Source organism: Delphinapterus leucas, chromosome 17, assembly GCF_059928025.1.
Source record: "Delphinapterus leucas isolate spDelLeu-1000000601 "Yukka" chromosome 17, BTC_Dleu_Yukka2, whole genome shotgun sequence".
In the NCBI taxonomy this organism is placed as follows: Eukaryota; Metazoa; Chordata; class Mammalia; order Artiodactyla; family Monodontidae; genus Delphinapterus; species Delphinapterus leucas.
Genome location: NC_143145.1, coordinates 83,317,077 through 83,342,523, shown reverse-complemented (window position 1 = coordinate 83,342,523; position 25,447 = coordinate 83,317,077). Strand labels below are relative to the sequence as shown.

General features: G+C 44.0%; 1 protein-coding gene across 8 annotated transcripts in view; it reads right to left on the bottom strand.

Annotated features, from left to right (window-relative positions):
* RB1CC1 (RB1 inducible coiled-coil 1) overlaps window positions 1–24,354 on the bottom strand; it is a 61,125-nt gene extending 36,771 nt beyond the window's left edge. For 6 of the 8 annotated variants that reach the window (XM_089899167.1, XM_089899168.1, XM_089899169.1 and 3 more), the window contains exons 1-4: window positions 24,173–24,354; window positions 5,805–5,924; window positions 4,684–4,810; window positions 4,345–4,515 (exon numbers count right to left, since the gene is read on the bottom strand). In XM_089899167.1, the coding sequence (XP_089755293.1) occupies window positions 4,345–4,515; window positions 4,684–4,810; window positions 5,805–5,924; window positions 24,173–24,231 (477 nt within the window). In that variant the 5' untranslated portion in view covers window positions 24,232–24,354. Of the gene's footprint in view, window positions 1–4,344; window positions 4,516–4,683; window positions 4,811–5,804; window positions 5,925–6,858; window positions 8,136–24,172 lie in introns of those variants that run through there. The other 2 variants (XM_089899171.1, XM_089899172.1) reach the window with 2 other exon arrangements.
* Between the last annotated feature and the right edge of the window lie 1,093 nt (window positions 24,355–25,447).

Here is a 25,447-nt window from a genome sequence, read left to right as displayed (position 1 = left end):
TGGAATACTACACAGCAATGAATACAAACCACTAATACACGTGATTACATGAACGAGTCTCAAGAACGTAATGCTGAGTCCAAGAGGCCAGACACAAAAGAAAACAAGCCGTTTTAGGAGTCAGGATATTGGTTAACTTCATGAAAGAAATAATGGGTCCTGAAAGGGAGAAAGCATGAAGTGGGGCTTTTGGGGTGACACCGTATTTTAAAATTTGCGTTCACTTTGTGAAACTGCACTAAAAATTATGAATGTGTAATTGTGATATGTCCATTTTCAAATATGTTTATCAATAAACAACACTCTACTTATTAATTTCACTAGCAGTAAAGACAACAGTCCAAGGTCACACAAGTAACTGGGAAATGTGACTCTGGAGACCACGCTCTGGATGGTTAAAAGACAAGAGGGCTGGGGACTTCCCTGGCGTCCAGTGGTTAGGACTCTGCGCTCCCACTGCTGGGGGCCCAGGTTTGATCCCTGGTGGGGGAACTAAGATCCGACAAACCCAGTGGTGCAGCAAAAAAAAAAAAAAAAGACCGAGCCTCTAATTGCTGACATGATGGACAGTTTGACTGTGGGTCTCTGTCTTGGTTAGAGTAGCTCTGGGTGAATGTTACAAACTGAGAGGTACATTCTTCCCTCCACTTCCCATTCTTCTTTCTCATCACTTTCTTAGCTATTCCTGGACAGTGATCCTTCCAAGCAAACTTAATATCCACTTTATGTAAAACAAATAAAACAAACAAAACAACCAAATTCCCCTCACCCCCCCAAAGCAAAAATGCTTCATCGTAGCAATTAACTGTAACTAATTAAGCTAGTGAACAGATAGTAATTAGAATATGATCATGAACATTAGAATATATCTTTTCATTTGATTATGTTTTATTGTTAATAAACTATGCTCCATTATAAAATAAAAATTTTTTTAAAGATTAAAAAAATAATAAGTTTTTATGTTCTGGAACTTTATAGACTTTTGTTGTTGCTATTGAGAATGCAATTTATTTCCCATTTCTATTCTAAAGCAGTGCCAATATGGAGAAAGAGGAATGATGTTTATATATTTAGCAAACACCCAATCAACCTTAAAATTCCTTCCAGTGGGCTTTTATTAAATTCTCTCAAATTTCCCAAATATGCGATCATATCATCTAAAATGGATGTTTTTCGCTTCTTTTCCATTAACTTCACCACTTACTTGATTTTTTTTATTTCAGTATATTTCCCAGAAGTTCCAAAAGAATACTGAACAGGTTTATTCTGATTTATGCAAGTGACTCTAGCTTTTCACTTATTTGAAAGCTGATTATCTTTTTATATTTGGTCAAGTCTGTGTTACATTTATTTTCTCCCTTCTAGGGCTATTTAATGAATTAGGAACAGCTGCTGAATTTTAACACATGCCTCTTCCAGACAACATTAATATGATGCTCTATGTTTTCTCCTGTAAAGTATTAGTGATTGAGGCAATTAATTATATTAATACATATCCAAATATTGAACCATCCTTGTATCCCTATAACATCTGCTTTTTGCTATTAATATATTAGTCTTTTGATACTCTTCTGGGTTATTATCTATAAGGAAAAAAGTATATTCTATATTTTCAGGATTCAGAGAATTCAATCTAGTCCACAAGATCCTTTTGATTATGAGAGAAATGTATTAAAATCTCCCTTAAAAAATTTTTTGTGGTGAAACACACATAAATTTTACCGTTTTAACACATCTTTAAGTGTATGGCTCAGTACCATGAACTCATTCACATTGCTGGGCAACCATCACCACCACCCATCTCCAGGATTCTTTCATCATCCCAAACTGGAACTCAGCATCCATTAAACAATTAACTCAACATTCCCCTCACTCCTCGGTCCCTGGTAACATCTATTCTACTGTCCGTCTCTATGAATTTGACTATTCTAGGGACCTCATATAATTGGAATGATACGCTATTTGTCCTTTCGCGTCTGGCTTACTTCACTTAGTATACTGTCTTCAAGGTTTCTCCATGTTGTAGCTTGTATCACAAATTTCCTTCCTGTTGAAGGCTGAATGATATCCCACTGTATGAATATACCGCATTTTGTGTATACATCCGCTAGACATTTGAGCTGTTTCCACCATCTGCTATGAACACTGACGTACGTCATTATATTAAAAGTTCTCCTGGGATTAATATTGTTATCTTTAGCCTGTGTTGATAGGCAAATACAGATGTGGCTTGGCTTTTTCACAAATTAAATCTTTTATTATTAATTTCACTTTTTTCTGTTTAATGCTTTTAACAACCACTATCTATCTACTAGCTCCGCGCATATCTTTCTTCTCATACTTTAGCAACCTGTTTTAGCAGTATTTCTTGCGATGGCACAGTTGTTTTCTGTTTTGATCATACCATAAAATTTCTTTTAATAAGAGAAAAGTTGGCTAATTAATAACCAAATACTGGACTGTATTAATCTATTTTATGTTTAGTATTCACTTTATTATTTCTATTATATCCTATCTAGATTTTTGCTAGTTTAATGAAGATAGTATCCATTCCTAGCTCTTCTCTGCTACTCATTATACCCCCTTCTCTTTCCTACTTGACTTAATCCATGCCTGGGTTAAACCTTTACAATTCTTTAACTTGTCACCTGGCATCACTAGATACTGCAAAGATTGTTTACTGCTACACTAATCCTCTCTCTCATTTCATCTGTTTGATTTTTAAATCTTTTTATCAAGTCTTATTTGTTCTTTTGATTTTTTACTCTAATCACTTAACAATTATACGTCCTATTTGGTTAGCCTATAATTTTTATATCTAATATTACATTTTTCTATTAGCATGTAGTATCTATATTTTTCAATTAAATCAAAACTATTGCTTTTTAAGTGGCATGCAACTGTGTTATTAGTTTTATTAATTTATTTATAGACCAATAATCAGAAAACAAATCTCAAGGACTCTATTACATAAATTCAGTTTACAGAGTTTGTCTTTTTAAAAATAATTTTGCTTTCTAAAAATCATCTTCAGACTCTTTAATGTTTATTAAGCATATTCCAGAAAGATGAGGTTATTCTATTTTTATGTTGTATCCTGTGTGGAAAATGGTATAGTTTCACAAATGTATGTACTACATTAAAACAACCTGCTCTGAAATTTCTTTTAAAAACGCAAATATTACTACTTAATAGTTTATTTCATTAATTTATTTTTATAAAAGGTAAATACTCTTTTTCAGTTGATTCTAAAAGATAACATTTTTTTTTTTATGTCTGAAAGCAAAATGTGTCCCACGACTGATAGCTTACAGCCAGTATTACAGTAAAGTGCCAGCAAGTCAAAAACAAACACAAAAAAACAAAAAATAAACCAAATGGCTGGGAGACAATGCATGGGGGCTGCAAGCAGCAACACAGAGGTGTATGTGTTAGGAAGAGACTGGGCGCTCCTCCAGGACCTAAATATGGATGTGAGAGAAAAGTCACAATCTTAAGAGTTCTTTAAGCTCTCTGTGCCTATGTCTGTCTACTCAAACATAGGTACTGCACTGATCAAAGCAATGTCCTGAAGTCATTAACTGCACACCATCATCTAGGAAAGAGTAAACAAACCATGTTTAAGACAGTTGTTCCACCCTAAGATTTTGTAACTGTTTGCAAACGTAGGATGACGAACAAAGCACACGCCTGAAATTTAAAAACCAGACAAAGTAATCACAAAATATTTTTTCAAAGTTTGTTATTTTTCATGTTTTTGGCATGTTTCCTCTATAATTTAGACTACTCTGCTATTTAGATTTGAATGCTTTTATTTTTTAATAAATTTATTTATTTTGTATTTATTAATTTTTGGCTGCATTGCGTCTTTGTTGCTGTGCACGGGCTTTCTCTAGTTGCAGCGAGCAGGGGCTACTCTTCGTTGCGTGCGCGGGCTTCTCACTGTGGTGGCTTCTCTTGTTGCGGAGCACGGGCTCTAGGCACGTGGGCTTCAGTAGTTGTGGCACGTGGGCTCGGTAGTTGTGGCTCGTGGGCTCTAGAGCTCAGGCTCAGTAGTTGTGGCGCATGGGCTTAGTTGCTCCGTGGCATGTGGGATCTTCCTGGACCAGGGCTCGAACCTGTGTCCCTGGCGTTGGCAGGCGGATTCTTAACCATTGCACCACCAGGGAAGCCCAAGATTTGAATGCTTTTAGAAGCAATCAATTTTTTAGATCATTCGCCAATGCCTAGTAAGCTAATAGTCCACAAAAACATTACCAAGCATGTGAATAAGACATTATTCTGTTAAATAATGCCAATTTTTACTTTTAAACTGTACTAGGTATAAATAAATATTACAATTACCACTGCAAGTTGTGTCCTTGAAGCAACAGTGTGAAAAACTGCAGGCATCATAAGGGACTCTTCAACTTTTATTTCCATGTCATTTTCTGTTGAAAAGGTAGTTTTAGGAATAGCAGGTAGACGTTCAGATAAGATCATTTCCTTGTTAAAAAGAAAAATTGGATTTGTGTCCTATAGAAGTAAAAATTCAAAAAAAAAGAAGTAAAATGTTACAAATACCGAACGTGCACACTGCCCTCCATACACCAATCAGATACACATTCCTTGCGACCACGAGCCCCGAGCCCCTCCGTGAAGCTGGAGTGCGTCTGCATGGAAGGAAAGGCCCTGGACACCTACCGTCCCGGCACTGTAGGTGCACACTCTCCGGTCTGCAGCCATGCACTCTCCCCCGTTGACCACCAACACCTGGTGCTGAATAGCAATCTTGTACTTGCTGTGGATGGCATGCTTCAGGTCAGCCACACTTTAAAAGAGGGGGGGCGGGGGGCCAAAACATCAGCTATTTACATTTGCCCAATGACAACTTTTTTCATTATCCAAGTGGCACTATGTAAAAATACCTGACAGATAAATGAATTTCACTCTAAAAATTTCCCCAAAAACAGTAGTAAAGACTACAAGCTTCTTGTTTCTGCAGCTGGATTCCATAATCAACCAGCCAATCATAAATAACTAGAAGGTCAACGATCACCCGTGTCCCACACCTAAAAGTGAGCTTATGAAATGCAGGCAGTAGAAACATTTATTTTTGTGATCTTTATATAACGTAGCAAAGGAACATGCTCAAATTAGCATCAGGTCTGTTAAAATCCTCAGAACAAAGAATGTGTGTTAAAATCTCCACATCACATTACACAAAACACATGAAGTCTACACCATATGGAAATCGCTTCCTTTTCCTAGTCTTTCAAAAAACCATTCCTTTACAGGTCAAATCAGATTTTATAAAAACTAGAACTTTCAAAAAAATAATTTCATAATTCCATTAAAAAATAAGATTAATTCGAAATTTTATTCTATCATTAACAAACAAAACAAACACTATTGACTTTATTCACATAAAATAATAAAAACAATGACGAAAAACCACAGGGCTGGTACATGCTGGTTTACGTAGCTATAGCAATAACCCCCTCAGCAGCGCCCTGTGCAACTCAGAAGAGCAACTAGCTATGAAAACTTGCTTCTATTCGACTGCTTTGGTTTGAAATCAGTATGTTTACTCTGAAAAACACAGTCACACAAACAGAACAAAGCACAACTTAACAAATTTATCATTAGCGCTTTAGAGGAAGATGACAATTGTATACGTAATATGCTGAGGATAAAAAAGTGAAGACTTGCCATACTGCTACTCTTATTTAATAAAGGAATAGTATTCTCAAAATCAAATCTTTCTTTAACTTTTTACATGTACAAAATGCAAAACTGATGAGAATCAATGAAACCCAGCTCACGTTTGCACTGTAAGTTCAGTGTCAAATGTCAGGGTGGTTCCAGTGTTCACCAGAAATACATACAACTTCATGATGATTTCTCTGGATTCTGTGAGCTTATACCTCACTCTGATACGATTACTGAAAGAAACAGACAAGAAAAGTGGTCAATTTACAAACGCAGGTACAAAGACAATTATGCTCACGTAAGACAGAGCACAGTTATACTACATAAGCAACAAAAAAACGGAATAGGTTTTGATGTCTAGAACGGCTAACTGGACAATTCAGTAAACTTGTTGCTTAAAAAACAAAAATGAACAGTAATGAGGCTCATGAGAAGCGTAACTTCTATCATAAGGGAAACAGTTTGTTCTGAGGAAGAAGGGAGACGGTAGTTAGAACAGTTTGGTGTGTATCTCACACTGCTCTCATGCACCGCCCTACATTAAGAAGAAAAACAAAATTAAAAATTTGGTCCAACATCATCCTAACTCCAAAAGTTCTTCCCCTGCTTCTACCTTGTAACAATGAAAAACTCTCAAGGTTAAACTTACTAACAGCAAACAAGAAGAGCCACCACTTGCAATAGGAGGGAAAGAGTCAGTCCCTATTCCTTCCACCAGGTGCCTCTTACTCTGAGTTCCACCTCCACGCTGAGTTAGAAACACTTCACGTAAGAAACTCTGGCCCTTACAGTGGAACAGCAGAAAGTGCACAGGTCTGGAAATCAGAATATTTATAACAACCCTGCCATCACCTAGTTGTCCAAGTCAAAACCCCATATATAAAATAAAGCTTCCTCATCTATAAATAAAAGGGACAGATGTCAAGAGCTAGCGTTTTATTTTTAACAACTGGAGGTAAAAATCCCCAATAGCAATGTAAGTGATGAAAGATGACAAATACATTTCCAGAAACTAGTAGTTATCTTTCTTTATGCTCTCTCCACATGAACTTAGAGCAGATGAGGGAAGAAAAAAGCAAATAAGGCTTTAAAATTAATGTTTCCAAAATCGCTATTTTAAATGCATTAGATCAAAACTCCGTTATAAAGGCAGGAACTGTGACTTACCGTCAGGCACTGTGAAAAGGATTACCACTTTCTTAAAAAGCAGATTAAAAGTGGCTTATGTTTGCTTTGCTTGATATTGGCAACTGAATGGCATTACTGGTTAAACTCAGTGAACTGGAAAAGAAAAATTTCTGATTATAGAGAGAAATAATTCAATGTGACTACAAAAAACGGTTAAGTGCTCTTCCTTTTAACATTACCTTCTGAAAGAGTAATCTCTACTCAGCTTCTCTTCCTACCTGCACATTCACTGAACCACAAGCATATGACCTTGACCTACACCACTGCATTAAAAAGACACCAAACAAAAGTCCCCAAAGAACTCCCCAACACTGTCAAAGCGTACAGCCATTTTTCAGTCCTTAAAATATAACGGCCCCACTACTTGCATGCTTAACTGTTTCAGTTTCTTCTTTTGTAAGACAGGAATAAAATGGTGCCCGTAGCACTGGGCCTCTGAGGCAGCCCCTCGGCTTCCCCAAGTCCCCTTGCACGTGGGCGGAGCCTGTGATCTGCTTTAACCACTGAGATTCGGCCAAGGTGATGGGGTGTCACTTACATGATGGCTACTCAGGACCATGACCTCCCTCCTGCCAGCTTCCATGGAATGCGCTGTCATAGGGAGAGGCCCACGTGGCAAGAAACCGAAGCCAACAGCCAGCAAGAAGCTGAGGGCATCAGTCCGACAGCCTGCGAGGAACCACCGGTTCTTGACAACCACAGCGAGCCCTCGGAAGCGGATCATTCCTGCTGAGCCTCAGACAAGACCCCGCCCGGGCTGAGACCTTCACTGGAGTCTTGTGAGAGACCGTGAAGCAGAGGACCCCGCCGAGCCGTGCCCACAAACGTGGAATAATACGTCTGTGCTGTTTTAAACAGCGAAGATCGTGGTAGTTGTTCCTCAGCGACAGGTAGCGCGGCAGCCCACCACAGGCCCACAGGACAGCGCTGGGCAGGGCCGCCGCCATCCTGCCCGGGCCCCTCGTCCTCCTAGGCCACCTCCCTAGCGCTCGGCTGGGACCTCACCGCCCCCCCGGGGCTGCAGAGGCACCACTGCCGACCACCGAACCCAGCCTGAACCACTCCCTGGCCCCAAGTTCTCTACACAACCCCTCTCGAATCCGCTCTGCCACCTGAAACTCTGTTCATTTTTCGCTTCTCTTTGTTGATGGAACCGACATTCACCCACTCTCACGTGCTGCCCTAGATCTTCCGTCTTCCTCACAGATCCATAAACGTCGGTAACGATCCACGTCTGCTTGGTTCTGACGCAACATCTACGCTACCTACCCCTGTTCCTGTGGCTACCCAAGCCCTCGCTGACTCTGGACTTTCTCAACCGGCTCCCCACCTCCTTGACCCCACCCCCACCCCTGCATATACCCTCCCACCACCCTCAGGGAGGCCGTTCTCAACCCGGGTGGTCAGGCGCTTCTGCTCCGGGACACCAACCAGGGTCAGGATGACCTTAACAGCAGCGGCCACCGTTTACCAGTATTTACTATGTCCCAGGCGACTGCTCTAAACGCTTTACTAAATGAAACGTTTTCATTGGATCCTCACAAGAATGCTTTACAGTAGATACTACCATCATCCTCACTTTATAGACAAGGAAACTAAGAATTACGGGCTTCAGTAATGTCACAGGGTAATGAGTGAGGACTCAAACCCAGACAGTCCAATTCTGTCTTCTCGGGTCTCTAACCACAATGATAACACCCAGGAAAACAGCAGACGCTGCGTGGCTTCTTCCTCTCCACCCGCAGCCTCCCCACCGCTTCCCACCCCTCCCCAGCTTGTCACTCCCAGATACCACCCTGCCTACCTTCCTGAACAAAACTAGCCCTTTCAAGTCTCTGAGCCTTCGTGAGGGCTGTTCCCCAGCCTAGAGCCTCCTTCCTTGGTCTGCTGTGATCACCCTCCCCCTGCCCGCCCCCCCCCCCCGCACACACAGTCTTTCACAGAGTTAATCACACAATCCTGCCATTAGCTGTGCTGACTATGTACTCCACGTGTGCTTCTACGCTGCATACATTGTGATGTTTCTTTACAGAGTTCTCACCTCTACTGAACGGCAAGCTTCTTTAAAGCAAGGACCCTGTATTCCTGGGAACTGGCTCTAAAATACTCACTCAATAAAATGAATGACTGACCTTACACCAGCAAAGGACTTCATTATGAAGACTGCTAAGAAGTCACATGCGTGGCACTGACCACAGGTTCTTTATCTCCGCCAAGGATAAGTAAGGCTGCATTTCACCCGCCACCAACACACTCGCCCCACTACCGATTATGGGTGATGCAACTGCTCTACAAATGCAACTCCAGGGGCTCAGCCCAACTAAACAGATACCTAACTTACGCGAAGAGATATGCTCCCGTTACACTGCAGTAGAGCCAAACCTTTTAATGAATAAAGGAAAGTGACTAGGAAGCCAGCAGACTGAAGTGATAAATAAAGAGCTGATTATCAGGACATCCCAAGCAGCAGAGCTGGGTCTCTGGGTAGTAATAAGCACGGTCCCCTGCCCACCCCTGTGGGGCTTGTAGTGTGACAGAAAAACATGTGAAAAATCACTGAAAGTTTAAATGAGAATTTCATACCAGAATATTATCCAGACTATCTTGACTTATCTAAATTACTTGTCCATCCCTTAATAATCATCCTTCCACACCATTACAAATACTTCATAAACATCAATATTGACGGCCAAAAAGCATTCCAACCTGTGAATTCACCACAGTCTATTTACTATCTCCACGTGTTTGTTTTTTAATCTCACAGGTACACATTTGTTCTTATGCTTAGGATCATTCCCATGAAGTAGATCCTAGAAGTAAAACCGCTGGGTCAAAGCATCCAAAGATTTCAAGGCTGTTAGGCTTGCTTCTCTTACCAATTTATACTCCTCAGGCAATGCACCCTGTCAGCAAGGTCGCTGTACCCTTGCCATCACCCTGTTTTCAAATGCTTGCTAAGAGTATTTCATTATTTTACATGTAAACCCTGTCTCTGATTATTTGTGAGTTTGACTCTATTCATGCATAGGTTGCCTACTACGTACCATGCACTATGTTAGACGTGGGATGTAACAGTAAATAAGACCAGCACAGTCCCAGAACTTCTGTGAACCTCAATTACCAGAAAAAATGGAAACTCATCTTATCCAGTGAGCTTAAAAATTAAGCAACACGATATATATATAAACATCCAATGCAATGCCTAAGACAAGCACTTGAGAAACGTACTCAACATTAGATTCTGTAGATTCTGTACATTCAAGGGCTGAGCATTGAAGATACAGAAACAATGAAAAAAAATGTAACATCTGCCGCCAGGAAAAGTAAGCAGAATGACCATAATCGCAACACTGTCTAAGAAGTATGTAGAGAGTGATAGGGAAACAGGAAAGGCACTCAGATTGACAAGAAAAGAGTAGCCAGAGGGTGCATCCCTAGGAAAAGGATGCAGACCTGAGCTGTTATCAAGAGAGGAAACTAGAGATAAGCAGGGGATCACATGACTGCAGTCAATGAAGATTTCATGGATAAAAGGGCGAATTAGTTAAAAAATGTCAGTGAATGCACAAACTTTATCTTACAGGTGAAGAGGAGCCATCTTGTTTCACGACAGATTATATAGCTGAAGTATGTGACTAAAACAGAAGTATAATAACACTGGTGGTGGAGATGACTCATTCATTCACTCACTCATTCATTCATTCATTCATTCATCCAAATCCACCCAATGCCTATGAACTTAGGCGCCAGGACTGGGAATTTTGTGAACAGAACAGATACGGTCTTTGCCCTGATGGAGTCCACCGTCTTGAGGGAGAAGAAGGCATCAAACAAGAAGAAAGCAAACATGATGTAAGTTGTGATGATTACAATGAACGAAGAACAGGCAGGAAGGAGGACCTGCTTTAGGTTGGGGTGATGGCAGCAGGCCTCTGTGTGGGTCCATTTAGACAGGGTCGCAGGGGGTGAGAGGAAGCCTGTCCTGGGAAGGTGGGGAAAGCACTACAGGAAGACACAACATTTCTCTGAGACTAAACGTAAAGTCTTTATAATAATCACTATATTATTCTAAGTTGTCTTTTTTTGTTTCCTTTTCAATATTATTTACCTTTTTTGTTTTGACGTAGTTTCACACATAAGAAAAAAGGTAACAAAAATAGTACAAAAAACTCCCTTCTGCCCTTTGCCCAGATTCACCCACTGTGCTCCACTGCTTTACCATTTGGACCAGTTCATGCTACGTGCACGGTTTTCTTTCTTTCTTCCTCTCTCTCTTTAGATACATATAAATATTAGATATATTTTTTCTAAACTATGAGAGTAATCTGAAGACAGAACAGAATGTCTCTTTATCCATAAATATTTCAGAATGTGTATCTCCTAACAGCAAGGATTTTCTTGTACATAATCAAAGTACCTTTATCAAATCACTGATCACTACTGTTTATCTAATCCACAGTCAATATTCAAATTACTGCCCCAACAATATTCTTTAAAGTTTTTTTCTCCCAATACAGGATCCAACTCAGGACCATGTGTGGCATTTAGCTGTAAATTCTATTTAATCTCCTTCCATCTGGAACACTCCATCTTTCCTTTTCCTTTTCACGACCTCACTCTCAGTCAATCAGGAGCATCAGAGATTAGCGACCGACCTCAGTGTCGCTGCCCTCCTCCACAACACCTGCAGCAAACGAGAGAAACTGAGAAGCTGCAGCAGCTCCTGTGTCCTTCAAACAAACACCAGTCTTCTTTGGGCGCCCGCCCAAAGCCGCAGCTCAACCTGTGACCCGCAGTCATTCACAACACCGACAAAAACCTGAACAAAACTTATCTGAGACTGAGTCTGTCTGCACACCTGATGAACAAGGTACCAATTTCAAGGACAGTTCTGATGTCAGTGGCTCTAGAACTCAGCAGAACTCCACTCCACTGTATCGGCACACTTAACCCCATCACTGCGCATTCAGCTCATTTCAACAGCTCCGAAGCCCACCCACCCCGACAGGATGTCCCATGTTTTCATCCCCTGACTATGGTTTACAGCCATCAAACCAGCAGCGTGAACCAGAGCCCCCTTCTGAATCTTCACTCCGCACTCTCACCGTCAGCCCGCACCAAGGGCCTCCCCTGAACAGTGTGCAGAAAACCCAGCTGGCGAGGCCAGTCATCATTCCCGGGGTCCACAGCACTGAGGGTCTGCGTGCAAATGTCAGGCTGCTGGCTGCCAGGACCACAGATGCTATTTATCCCGCTGTCCTGAGGAGGCGGCACCTGAAATCATCATTGCTGGTGCTTATAGGGTGCACCATATGCGGTCATCAGGCTCAGCATCACTTCACTCACTTTACACAACACGTAAGATACCTATAGTATTACTGTCCCCCTCTGCAGATGAACAAAAAGACTCAGAGCTTCCTCAACTTGCCGAAGGCAGAAACGTAGTAAATAAACGTTCCAGGGCCTTGAACCCAGGTCAATGAATAACATTCATTCAATAAAAATTCACCTGAGACTCTAGTACATCCTAGGCATTTTCTTGGCTTTGGGAATAAAGAGAAAACAATATGATAAAATTGCCTTCTCTCATAAAGCTTACATCTTAGTGGGCAACATGAAAATTTTATATCTAAACACAAACTCCATGATATCTACTTTCAGAAAGAACAGCGAAAGAAGAAGAAGAAAAAGCACATTATTTTTAAGTAAAAGCAATTCCAACATCTACGCTAGCTCTTTTCTGTTTTATTCCTTCAACTGTGTGTACAGCTGGGAAACACGGCATCAGTCCCAATCCCCAGAGGAAATGGGGAATGAAGATGTGTGTCTGGCCTCCAGGAGCAGCCAGAGACTACAGGCCAGCCACGGGACGCCAGGTGAGGAAGCCTCAGTTACAACTCTGCCCAACGACTCGGGTAAGCCCCAGGGCGCCATACTCTGTGCTGCGGCAGAGAGGGCAGCACGGAGCCTCCCTCGACCCCGTGGTGGGCACCACCAGAGCTCAGCTCCTGGAACCCTTCCAGACTCCCCTCCGCGCGGATCGGCCTCTGTCTGCTTTTCATCTTAATGTGTATCCTTTCACTATAATAGAACCGTAACCATAAGCACAGCACTTTCCTGAATTCTGTGAGCTTGGGGAACGCCAGACTTTGCAGTCAGCTGGTCCGAAGTGAGGGTGGTCCTGGGCACCACCAAACCTGTGGCTGGTATCCCAAGCGAGAGCGGTCTTGTGAGGACCACTCCATCTAAGTCCAGATTCGACCAAACCACGCACTTCCCTGGTGGTGCAGTGGTTAAGAATCCGCCTGCCAATGCAGGGGACACGGGTTCCAGCCCTGGTCCAGGAAGATCCCATATGCCACGGAGCAGCTAAACACATGCGCCACAGCTACTGAAGCCAATGTGCCTACAGCCCGTGCTCCACAACAAGAGAAGCCACCGCACTGAGAAGCCTGCGCACCGCAAGGAAGAGCAGCCCCCGCTCGCCGCAACTAGAGAAAGCCGGCGGGCAGCAACGAAGACCCAGCGAAGACAAAAAATAAATACATTAATTAATTAACTAAAAAAAAAAATCTATATAATACGATTCCTCTTTTTGGATGATAATAGCATTTTGGTTATAAAATAATAGTTGTAAAAAATAATTAGTTCTAAAAAAATTCATGTGTAAAATGATATTTGAAATGTTCTAAAATAGTCTAGCAAAAGCAAATTTAAGAAGGAAGAAAGAGAGGGAGGGAGGGGAGAGTTTAGCTAGACAGGGGGATAGTTAAGATTGGCAAAATACTGGTAATCATTAAAGCACACAAGACATTCAGCATTCATATATTATAGGTGGGAATCCACTATAAATAATTATGACCTTCCTGAAAAGCAACCGGTGTTCCTGGGATAGGTAAGTAAAAGTTTAATAAACACACACCTCTCTCATCTCAAAAGCAGAGATAATACCTTCCTTGCAGAGCTATCGGGGGCATATCTGTTCTTCAAAATTTCCAAGATCAAAGTAGTGAGACAAGGGGAAGTGAGGGGGGGAAACATACATGAAGCAAGATTGGCCATGAGATAACTACTGAACAAAATGACACTTACATATGCCTGTGCAAGGGTTACACGCACACCAGAAATTATGAACCTGATCTCCCACCGTTCATGCTGGACAAAAACTTAATTCCTCCCACACCTTTTGGTCATCCTTTCTCATGTTGATGGATACAAGTCACTGAAACACTTTTGGAGCAGCCTTTCACTGTGGTAAGACAGAGCTAAGAAATTTTCTTTTCCATAATTTCTCCAAGGCAGTCTTCATCCCACTTTCAAGTAAGTCTGGACCCAGCATCTCCTATCAGCTCTCAGCATATCATATTCGCAGCCAATCCATGAAAATGAGCAAAATATACAAATAATGCCTGTACAGAGGGACTCTGTGGCCACTGTGTCCACGGAAAGGCATAAATATTATGCTTCACTACCTAAAAGGAACAGTAACAACTGCCAGTGAAGTGAAAATCCTAACTTCCTACAAGTGAGCATAAATATACAGAAACACACAGACCAAACTTCCATTGTGCACCAACACCTGATCCATATACAGTATGAAGGTCAGTCCAGGCTTTCTTATTCTCAAACTACAGACAGGAAAAATGAAATTACTTCTGAGCTAAGAGTTCCCCAAACCTGTCACTGCCCTGAGAGGAAAGACGCCCTGGACGACACCCACAGTACCGACCTACTCGAGGGAGGTTCTATAAGGTAAATTTTGTGTACATGGAAACAGACAAAATTGAGTCTCTGTCCTGAAGGGTGTACCATCTTGCAGGGGTAACAAGCAAGATGTAACTAACAATTCAAAGAGCCAGATGTGAAATAAACAGTAAACGAGAAAGATGTTCCATGACTCTCAGGCAAGCACTCTGTCCCAGTCCAAGCCAAGGCGTATCACAGAGACCCCTGCTTTTCCACTACTTGCATTTCCTCATAAAGCTGCCTGATCTCAAGTTCTCTCTCCTTTACCTTAGCTCCTCTAAGACTAAAGTCCTTTAAAACAATCTATTTCTATCTTGAGCTGTAACTTCAACCTTGTATGACTAATTTTTAGGTGGTCATGTCACGGCTTCACAGCAAGCTAAGTTTGTTTGGTAGAGGAAAGATTTTATTTCTACATTTAATTTTATTTTTTTCATAATCTGCAGACTGGACACAATAACAAGGGAATGGAAATAGGAATCTGTATGTGAGCGAAATAAAAGCTCTGGTCAGATTCTAACTGAAAAGTATGGGTTATAAAATTAAATGTTCTAAAAAGGGTAACAGAATGATCAAAATATATTTACTCATGCTAATATTTTAAATTATTTTAAAAGAAATGTCATAAGACCTATATAAAGACCAATTTTGTTTAATCTAAATCAAAGTTATAAAATTTTACTGAGTTACATCTTCTCCAGCCAATCCATGAGCCACATGGCTTCACTGTCAAGTAAACAGAGTTAAAAACAAAAAAAAACCCAACGTCCTCATCAGTACACATCCATCTGAATTTCTATTTCCTAACCTGTAAAGTAGGGATATTAGCAATACCTGCCTCATACTGCTTTTGTAGAAAACAAGTAAAATAATGCCCACAAAAGAGCATATTCAGCACACTGCCAACTCCACAGTAAATACTCCAAAATGCTGCCTAGGGACAGGAAATATCTTGTGACATAACACAAAGTACTCAAGATTATCTGTTGAATGAATAGGTCCTCACAAACAAAAACTCCACTACTAGCAAAGCAGAGTTCAAACAGTAACTGAGAGAGATCACATCCAAGTAGCTAATTTTTGGTAGTTTCTTTAGCAGCCAACATATTCCAAGGTTCCTTAATAAAAAAACAAAACAGTAATAATCACCTCAACCTTAAACATATCCTTCTTTATAACTACCCCTCCTACCCACCTCTTTGTTTTTACCAGTGGTGATCAGTTTGGTTTAACATGTCTTATGTGAAGAAGTACTCCCTGGCACAGACCTAACAGCCCCAAGTCTGTGCGCCCCTCTGTCCATTTTACTCCCAGGAAGCGATCTAACTCAGCACTGCTACTGCACACCTGGGCCAACAGCCTAGCTCAGCTCCTTCTACCCGCAGCAGTCATGTCAAAGCCATCCTGGAGGACATCACCAACTACGCAATCTTGGTCTCATTTTAATGTCACTGTACTTCTCCCCAAACTAAAAACGCCTGATAACATCTACGCAATCATCTAAGTTCCTTGGACTAACATTCCAGCATCGCCTTTCTACAGCTCGCTACATAAAGCTGCACACCGTTTCCGCTGACCTCCTGAACAGGGAGGAATAAGCTTCACCTTTTGTGCCCTGGCTCCTATCATTTCACTGCCTCCATTTTTAAGCAAAGAGGTCAAAGACATCCTTCCTTACATGCAATTAATTATAAAGTACCAGCACAGAAGCCAACTGCTGCTGAAGGAATTACAAACTAACTTTATGTGCCTCATATAAAATATAAGCTTAGTTCATAATGTAACATTACTTTCCACCCGTCAAGATTTTCTAAAATTTGCCATGTCTTTTTATATAAACTTTTTCATAATTTCTACAAGATGAAATCATACTCGGTATTACACAAGTTAACACAACGCAATTCTAAATTAAAACCAAAGGGTCAGGGGCTTCCCTGGTGGCGCAGTGGCTAAGAATCCGCCTGCCAATGCAGGGGACACGGGTTCAATCCCTGGTCCGGGAAGATCCCACATGCCGCGGAGCAACTAAGCCCGTGCGCCACAACTACTGAGCCTGCGGGCTATAGCCTGCGAGCCACAACTACTGAACCCGCGTGCCACAACTACTGAGCCCACGTGCCACAACTACTGAAGCCCGTGCACCTACAGCCCGTGCTCCGCAACGAGAAGCCACTGCAGTAGAAGCCCGCACACCGCAACAAAGAGTAGCCCTCGCTCGCCGCAACTAGAGAAAGCCCGCACGCAGCAACGAAGACCCAATGCAGCCAAAAATAAAAATAAATTTTTTAAAAAAAGAAATAAAATAAGCCAATATTAGATTTAAAAAAAAAATCAAATGATTAGTAACTCAACCACTGACACAAAATTTTCTTAAAATTATGTGGCCCTTTGCATAAACACTGTCTTTAGTTTCTGTCGGTTGAGAATACAACTTACCAGCCTGCTGTACATATATTGAGACACTGTAGGAAAGAACATCGATCAAAACACATCAGACATACTATAACAGCAATTAAAACTAGGATTCTGGCCCATTAATAGATAACACATGGAACAGAAGAGATTCAAACATATCTTTAAACACATACACACACATACACAATAGGAGAAATCCAAACTGAGAGAAAGTAAAAACTGTTCAAACAAAGTATTATACTAAATGGCTATCCACAGCATGCAGAAAAACAAAGTCTATTTAAATACCATTTTTACACTTCAGATTACTATTAATGATTAATGAATAAAACTGCTGACAAGGTAACAGTGAGCACACTGGCACAGTTCTGACAAGAATATAAATTGGTATACCTTTTAAGGAGATTTAATCTGGCGATATGCACCAAAATTTTAAATGTGCAAACCAGAAATTCCACTTCTTGAAAGGTATCGGAAGCAGATAACCAGGCAAGTGTACAAAGGTATATATTCAATGATTTCCATTACACCGTTATTAACAATGAAACATCAGAACAATGACTATCATAGGTGCCGGTCAAATAAACTACAGTTCAACTACATAATGTGACATTACTCAGACATTTTAAAATGTTCATTAGATCTAGACCCATCGATTAGTGATATATTTATCATTTAGTTACAGAAGGCAAGTTACAGAATATATCATGTGATTCTGTTTGTGGATTTTATTTTTATTTTATTAACTAATACTGAGGGATATATACGCAGACACAAGCATTAAAAAAGTTTGGAACAACTTAACATCAAAGTTTTTAACAAAGGCTATCTCTGGATGCAGGACTTTCACACTCTCTGGTGTCTTTAAAATCACATTTATAATCTGAGGTTAAAAATACTTGCTTCCATTTCGAAAAAGAAAAAAAGACAACACTCTACACGTTCCAAAGAAATAAAGGACCTGAAGATACTGCCCTATAAGAGCTGGTCCAGCTAAGAGACAAGACAACCCTCCCCACCTGCTGGTCCCAGGCTGGCCCCCAATCGGGGCCCCAGGGGGACCCACCCTGCTTACTTTGCACACTTCCCTAGATGGCCATTCAAGTTTCATTCACTGTCTTGATGTGCACATAAGAGGGAGAACTGTGAAAAGAACGTGAGATCACGAGTCAGAAGACCTACATGCAAGTCCCGCCCCCACTACCGACTGTGTGATGCCGATGGACCTCAACTAACCTGAATTGTTCTGATACAAAAAGGAAGGAGACTCCCCAACTCACAGGTTGTGAGAATGCAGAGAAGAATATACACAGGAGGGTTATGCAAACCGAGTGCAAGACAGTTAACTCTCCCAGACCTCCGTCCTCAGCTCAGGACCAGCGCCTGGCCGCTGCTGTCTCCAGTCAGAAACCACACTGTTCCTCAAACTCAACACGTCTACATCTCAACTCAGTGCTTTTCCTTTAAAGCTATTCCCTAAGTTCTTTTGCGAACAAAACGATGGTTCTCCTGCTACCCAAGACTTCAGTTATTTCTGTCTAAATCCTATCCCTCTTCCCCTTTATAATCGAACCCCTCATTCTCCAACGACATAACCCTTCTTTCAGAGCCTGGAAGCTCTCCTCATCCGGCTCCAGCCCTTCCTGAACACGCCCTCCACTTACAACACTGCGGGCAACGCCACCTCGCCCCTCCACCCCGGAGCCTCACTGTTGCCAGAGCAGCTGGCACACCAGCGGCCCACCGTGCCCCGCCGTCTGTGACCTGGGTGCAGGACCCGGTTGTGTACACAGACAGTCTCCCTGAACTTCATCTTCTGCCTGCCCCGTCAAACGTGTGAAGCCACAGCTCTGGCCTAAAGCTAGATTCGCAGGAAAACGGCAAGAGCCACCTGTATGTATCTGAGTGCCAGCTCCCACGCTCAGTGCACCTCTTCACATCAGTTTATGAACTGAAATCATACCTTCTGCAGAGTGTATGAGAGGGATAGCAATAAAGCATTTCAGATTATGGTGTAAGGAATATAATAAAAGCTTCTAAAATGGTGCCAATTGTAATTTTAAGTAATCTTCAACATTCTAGGACTTCATAATCAACCCCAGTTTGTCTTTCTTAAAAGTATCTCCAGCTACTCTCCTACACGAAACCCACACTCTCACTTTATCTATACATAGTCTTACCAGATAAAATACTCGCCCCCATTTCATCTCATCTGAACTTTATTCATCCAACTGTGATCAAAAGCCCTTCTGGGTGGTTCCGTGGTAAAAAAAAAAATCCACCTTGCAATGCAGAGGACGTGGGTTCGATCCCTGGTAACAAAGATCCCACATGCCGCAGGGCAACTAAGCCCACTGTGTCACAACTACTGAGCCCGCGTGCCGCAAACTACAGAGCCCACATGCCACAACCAGCGAGAGAAAATCTGCAGGCCACAACTAGAGAGAAGTCCGTGCACTGCAACTAAGACCTGAGGCAGCCAAAAATAAATAAAATAAATAATTTTTTTTAAAAAGCCCTTCTGGGAAGTCTTCCCTAGTCACAGGTGGCCCACAGTCTTCCCTTCCCTGCCTTGAACTAACAGAGCTCTTCACTAACTATCAAGTGGTGTGAATTATCTTATTGGTGGGGGGGATAATCTCACATCATGAAAGGACATCTGTTTCTTCTGGATCCTCCTGGGATAAAGTCAGCTATAAATGAGGGGGAAAGGAGAGACATATTTTTAAAAATACTGATTCTGCTGCATTTATTCCCAGACATACAGGTGTTACAATTGTACTTTCATGCCCATAAAAACAAGAAAGCATCTCTCATACTCACGAAAAACAGTGTCTATCATTTATCATTGGAGATTAATTTGTAATTTCCTCTGTGAGAGATTACCACCACCATGATCAGGTCAGTCACTCCAGCTTACTGTCAACCGGTCTAATCCATTCAAAACTCAGAATCAGCTTCCCTACTTGGGGAGACCAAGGGGAAAGCCCCAGACAACAACTCTGCCCCCCCCAACTGAACAAAGCCAGTCATTATTCACCCTACTTTTATTGAACACCCGACATAAGCCAGACACTATGCCAGGTGCTGGGAGTACAAAGACCCTCAAGTTGCTTTCAAGTCTAGCAGAACACAGGAAATGTGGATGACGCTGGACAAGGTGGACCAAAAGCTTCATAAAGAACAAGGATTAGGAAAACTGATTTGCAATTCTGCAAATTGTAATTCAGCAGGTGGACCTCAGTGAGGGCCACAGGTGCTACACCAATGAAACTAGTAATGTTCACCACAAATGGAGTTGTCCGGGTTACCCAGGGACTGCAAACTGGGCTTCAACCTCTTCAGATCAGATTTATTCCCATCTGATCCTCCTCTTTCTCTGCCAAGAAGAAAAGAAAAGGAGAAAAAGAAGGAAAGAAGAGTAGGTCAGCCATCTTCCTTACACTCCCCGAAAGAGAACCTTTCCATAAAGGCCCAGGGCGTCCTAAATGAATGCCTTGCCTGCAACTAGATGGGCCACCTGACTGAAGGGCAGCACGACAGACAAGAATGGAGGCAAGAGGAATACTCTCAGCAGTGTGGAGTAGGTGCTTCAGGTTTTTCCTACGTGTGCAGGAAGTTCATGTCTATGTGTGGACAGTGTGGTTTCTCAAAAATGAGATAACATCGTGCATACGTGCAATTTGTTTCAGTTGAATAATATAATATCACAGGAATCTTTCCATATCAGTACATATAAATGTATTACACACCGTGATGTCCTGACACTCATAAAAACTGCATAAAACACATGACTTAAAGATAATTTGGAATTGGAAATATTACTAAATACACAGTCTAAAAAATTAGTCCCAATAGAGAGTATCATTCGATTTCATCCTTAATACATTTAAAAAATTTTCATGTGTCATTTGATAGATTCTCAGAATAACCATTAAAATGAATTTAAGTCAGTCTGCTACAAAATAGCTCTGCGGCCTCCAAATATCAACCATGGAAGCCACAACCGTTTTTTCAGTATTAGTGTCATCGTGATGATGCTAAATCCAGGGCTGTGCGTGGTACAATTTTGAAATATCAATATCGACTTATGACACCTTCTTTAAATATGAATTGTTTAACTCTAAACTCTCACACAATAGTATCTACAGCAAAATTTTCTACTTCTATGCTTCAATTTATAATAGATCCTAAGAGTAAAGAAATGGAACCAAAACTATCTTTTACAGCAAATGTTGAATTAGTTTCATTCTATTAAACCAGGACTATATGTAAATATACAGCAATACCAAAAAAGGATGTGCACATCTGGAATTTGCAGTATAATGGCTAAAACAGCCATGGAAATATGAACAGGTACTGTACTGATGCGACTAACATTTCGATATTCTGCTGGTTACTAACCAGTTATGTGAGGCACATGAAGGAAAACATGATGCAAATAGTCCTGAACCAGCAACCAAAGGAGGGGGAGTCACCATTATTTCGTCTCTTAGCCAATAAAGTATGAGATTTCGACAGAGAGCAAAATTGGGGGAGGGGGGCGGTTGCGGGGAGATACTGTGTAACCCTCTGGGTCCCCACTGGACGGCTGTGAAAGCAGACGCTAACCGACGGAGGAAGGGACCCTTGCAGCGCTCCAGCCCCGTACCTGCAGAGAGATTTAACCGAACAGCAACTTCACCGAGCCATGGAAGAAAGGCCCCCCCTCCCAGGGCCCTGCACAAGGGGTCCAGGTTACAGACAAATTAGCTTTACTGGGTCCCCAATATGGAAGAATCAGAGTCATGTAATAATGAGAATATGCATCCTTTTCATCACTACATAGAGACGGCAAGTACTCCACAGTCTGCTCCCCCAGCACAGTGTCTGCTTCAGCATCTCGGAGCAGTCTGCGTTTGCAATTTATCTTCCTGAAAACTTCCGGTGTTTCACCATTTCCTACAACCTTGTATACAAAGCTTACATATAAAGTTCCTTTTGTTCACTGCTCGTGTTGCTGGAGCTAAAACTGGGTCCTGCTGGGGTTTAACATTTCACGAGCAAAGGAATGACTCTCAGCCCAAGCTGCTTCCCAGCTCTGCCAGGTTTACTGAACAAACCTCTGTGCCTTTGCACGTGGGGCTTAGAGTACGCTACCTTCCTTACTCAGAGCCCCGAAACCTGAGTATCTGTGGAGCCTCTGCTACCACCACACGCTCCTACTGGGCTCCCCTCCCTCGCCCCGCCCACCTCAGCAACCTTCTCCCCTTCCCTCGTATATGCCAAGGTCCTCAGAGCCTTTGCATTTACAATTCCTTCTTTCCCCAGACAGTCACACAGTCAGCTTCCTCACTTCTCTTGGGTCTTTCCTTCAGATTTCCAATTAATGCTTAAATAGTAATTAACTGTATACAGGACTTCAATTTTCTTTCGTTATAAAAGGCAAAAACAATATCAAACATATTCCTGTATTCCTTGCAGTAACTGGTTCAACGGTCTGCCTTGGTAAGGAAATACTAACCATCTAAATGAGTGTGCGTGGAAAGGGACTGCTAGATTTTTACCTGAGTTGCCTGAACCAGTATTTTCTGAACACAGGAAGCTTAACTGGGGTTACAGAACAGCATTACCTGAATGAGAAAATTTCACTACCCACTACTTTTTTTGAAGAGTTATATACAGCTGAAAAGTAAAGCATAGGGCAGGTGTTCAAACATTTGCTTGAATGCATGACAATTAAAGATAGTCTCAAAATCAGAGGCTAAATAAAAGCTCCTCAAGCTTACATAATAAAAATTTTAAGTTCAAAAGTGTGGCTTTTCAAAAACAAAGGTCTTGGGCCCTCTGCCCCTTCTGACTTAATGAATTTCATCTGCTAGGAGTCAAATCTTCCATGTGTTCTGACCTTGTGCTTGTTGGCAAGGGCCAGAAAAACACTGTCCTCAGAGACGAGTTTCGCCTCCTCGCCTTCCCTGTCATCCAACATCACCATATAAGAATCAGGCCCCAAACTAACCCTGTGACTAACATAAAAGGTTCCAAACAGATGAAATAAAATTACTTTTTAAAACCGTGGTCTGAGTCCATGTCCGAGGTCCATCAACAGGCATTTGCCAACACAAACGTTTATCAACAGGAAGCATCTCTTTTCTAAAACTCTAGGTTTTAAACACAATATTAAACACAAAAATGTTGCTGAGAAAATGTGTTCACCCAGACCATATTCTACTGTTGCAGCATTAAAAACAGAAAGGAAAAAGAGATCTTCACCTCGCCAGCAAGGGTCTCCTTACGGATCGCGTCAGCCACCTTCCTCAGTGGTCCCTGGCTGCCCCTCATAGTAACGTCAGGATCGGAAGCGCGCTGCTTATATCAAATACGGACATACAACGGCGAGATTCTTCAACAAACAGGCTGTCTGTCTGCTTAAGCTGAGTACCCTGCTCCTAAGCGGCTCACCTTCCCACCCTCGGGAGAAACCACACAAGCACCACCCACACACGAAAACCTAGAAACTATACAAAACGGCGGTTAGGCCCTGCTCCTGCGGCCCAAATCACTGCTCCCTGCCTGGCGGACGCTCTTCTCCGGCTTCGGGTCTCGCAGCAACGCGCCTCTTTATCAATAGCGGGCACCTGCGCCTACCCAGGGCCCCGCGGGGCGACTACGCTTCAGACGGAGGGGACGCGGGCACGAAACCATCTACAACGAACGCAGCGCACGCGGCAGGCGGTGGGAGGCACGGCGGCGATGACCCCCCACGAGGGCCGTCCGGCTCCGGCCGCGGAAGCTGTGAAACCCGCACCCGCGCCTCGTCCCGCGCCCGCCCGCGGGGCGGCGGAGGCTGAGTCATTCCCGGGAGTAACTTTATCCGCATCGTGCCCTCGGGGAAGCCTCGCGCTCCGCTGCGGGACGGAGCCGCGTCTGGGACCCTCGCCCCGTCCGGCCTCCGAGCCTGACACCTCGGGGCTCAGCCCGGCGGCGGCGGCGGCGGCGAGGGTGCGTCCCTGGGCCCCGGCGCTCCCGACGCCGGCGGGAGGCACCGGGAGGCCGGGGCTGCACAGGCCCCCGCGGAGCCGCCCGCCCCCGCCTCCCCCGCCCGGGGACCCGCTCCCTGGGCCGCGCCCGAGGGGCAGGACGCCGCACTCACCGGGAAGCGCCTCCTCCTCCGCCGGCGGCAGCAGCAGGGCCCGCGGCTCCCGGCACCATCTTCCGCCGCCGCCTTGTCTTCGGCGGCTGCTACCAACCGTCCATCGGCGCCGCCAACCGACACAACCGCCGCGGCCGGGGCCGCCGCCTCTGGGCGGCGGGGACGGGCAGGCCCCTCGGCTCTGGGTCGGGGGCCGGGGGAGGGCGGGCCGCGGCCGGTCAGAGCCGAGGGGCCGGGCGACGGGGAGCCGAGGCAGCGCCGGGTTCAGCAGGGCCGCGGACACGGCCGCCGCGGGTTTGTTATTGTCGACTCCGGCCCTTCCTGCGCGGGGCACGCCGGGAAGCGGGCGGGGGAGGGGCGGCGCGGCGGGCGCAGGGCAGCTCTGCGCAGGTCCGGAAGTCGGCGGGCCGCCGGGAAGGGTTGGACCCGGCTCCGCCTGGTGCCGGTGCTGGTATTGGTGTTTCCCGGCTCGGGGCCCTGGCGTCCTCGCGTGACCCGGGAGACTCCGCTGGGCGGCTCGGGGCGGTGCTGGCCCCTGTCCGGGCGCGACTGCCCCAAGGTGAGCCTGACCTTCTCGCTCCAGCGAGTGGGCCTGCGCTCTCCGACCCACCGAATCCTGGGTTACCCGGGCGGAAGAGCTCGGCCCCCTCGGCCTGTCGCGGCCCCTGGGCTCCCGCCACCGGCCCAGGGCCCGTGAGGGGACGGGGCGCCGGGGAGGGGGGCCTGCGTGTCTCCCCGCCGGGCCTGCAGGCCGCCGGCCAGGGGCCTGGCAAGCCTGAAGGCGCTGGCGGCCCAGGCTCAGATGAGGGAAGGGAAAGAAGGCAGTTAAGGCTGGGTCGGTGGGGAGGAGGTCGAAAGCGCCGCGACCACCGCATTTTTCAGCTCGAGCCTGAGCTCTCTAGTAGGTTAGCACGAGCCCCCTAAGGAAAGCAGTGTCGGGGGTCCTGATGCTGTGAAGACGGTGAGTCACGGGCAATGGAGCCGCAGCGCGCAAGTATTCAAGTGTGAGGAGCGGGAGTTGCAGGTAGAGTAAATACGTAAGACTTCTAGGCTTCCTGTTGGGTCCAGGAATCTCTGGTATGAGTAACAGCTTGGAGGTGCTACCGCTGAGTCACTAGAGGGCTTTTGAGTTGCGATTGCGTAAAGAGGCGTGTCAGCACCCTTTTCGAGGGCGCCCAAGCAGAACTCACGCTACGGGCAAGCGAAATCTGCGCTCCGTCGTTTGTAATGGTAGGAACTGAAAGAAAACGTCGAACAGCTGGTAAGCATTACGGA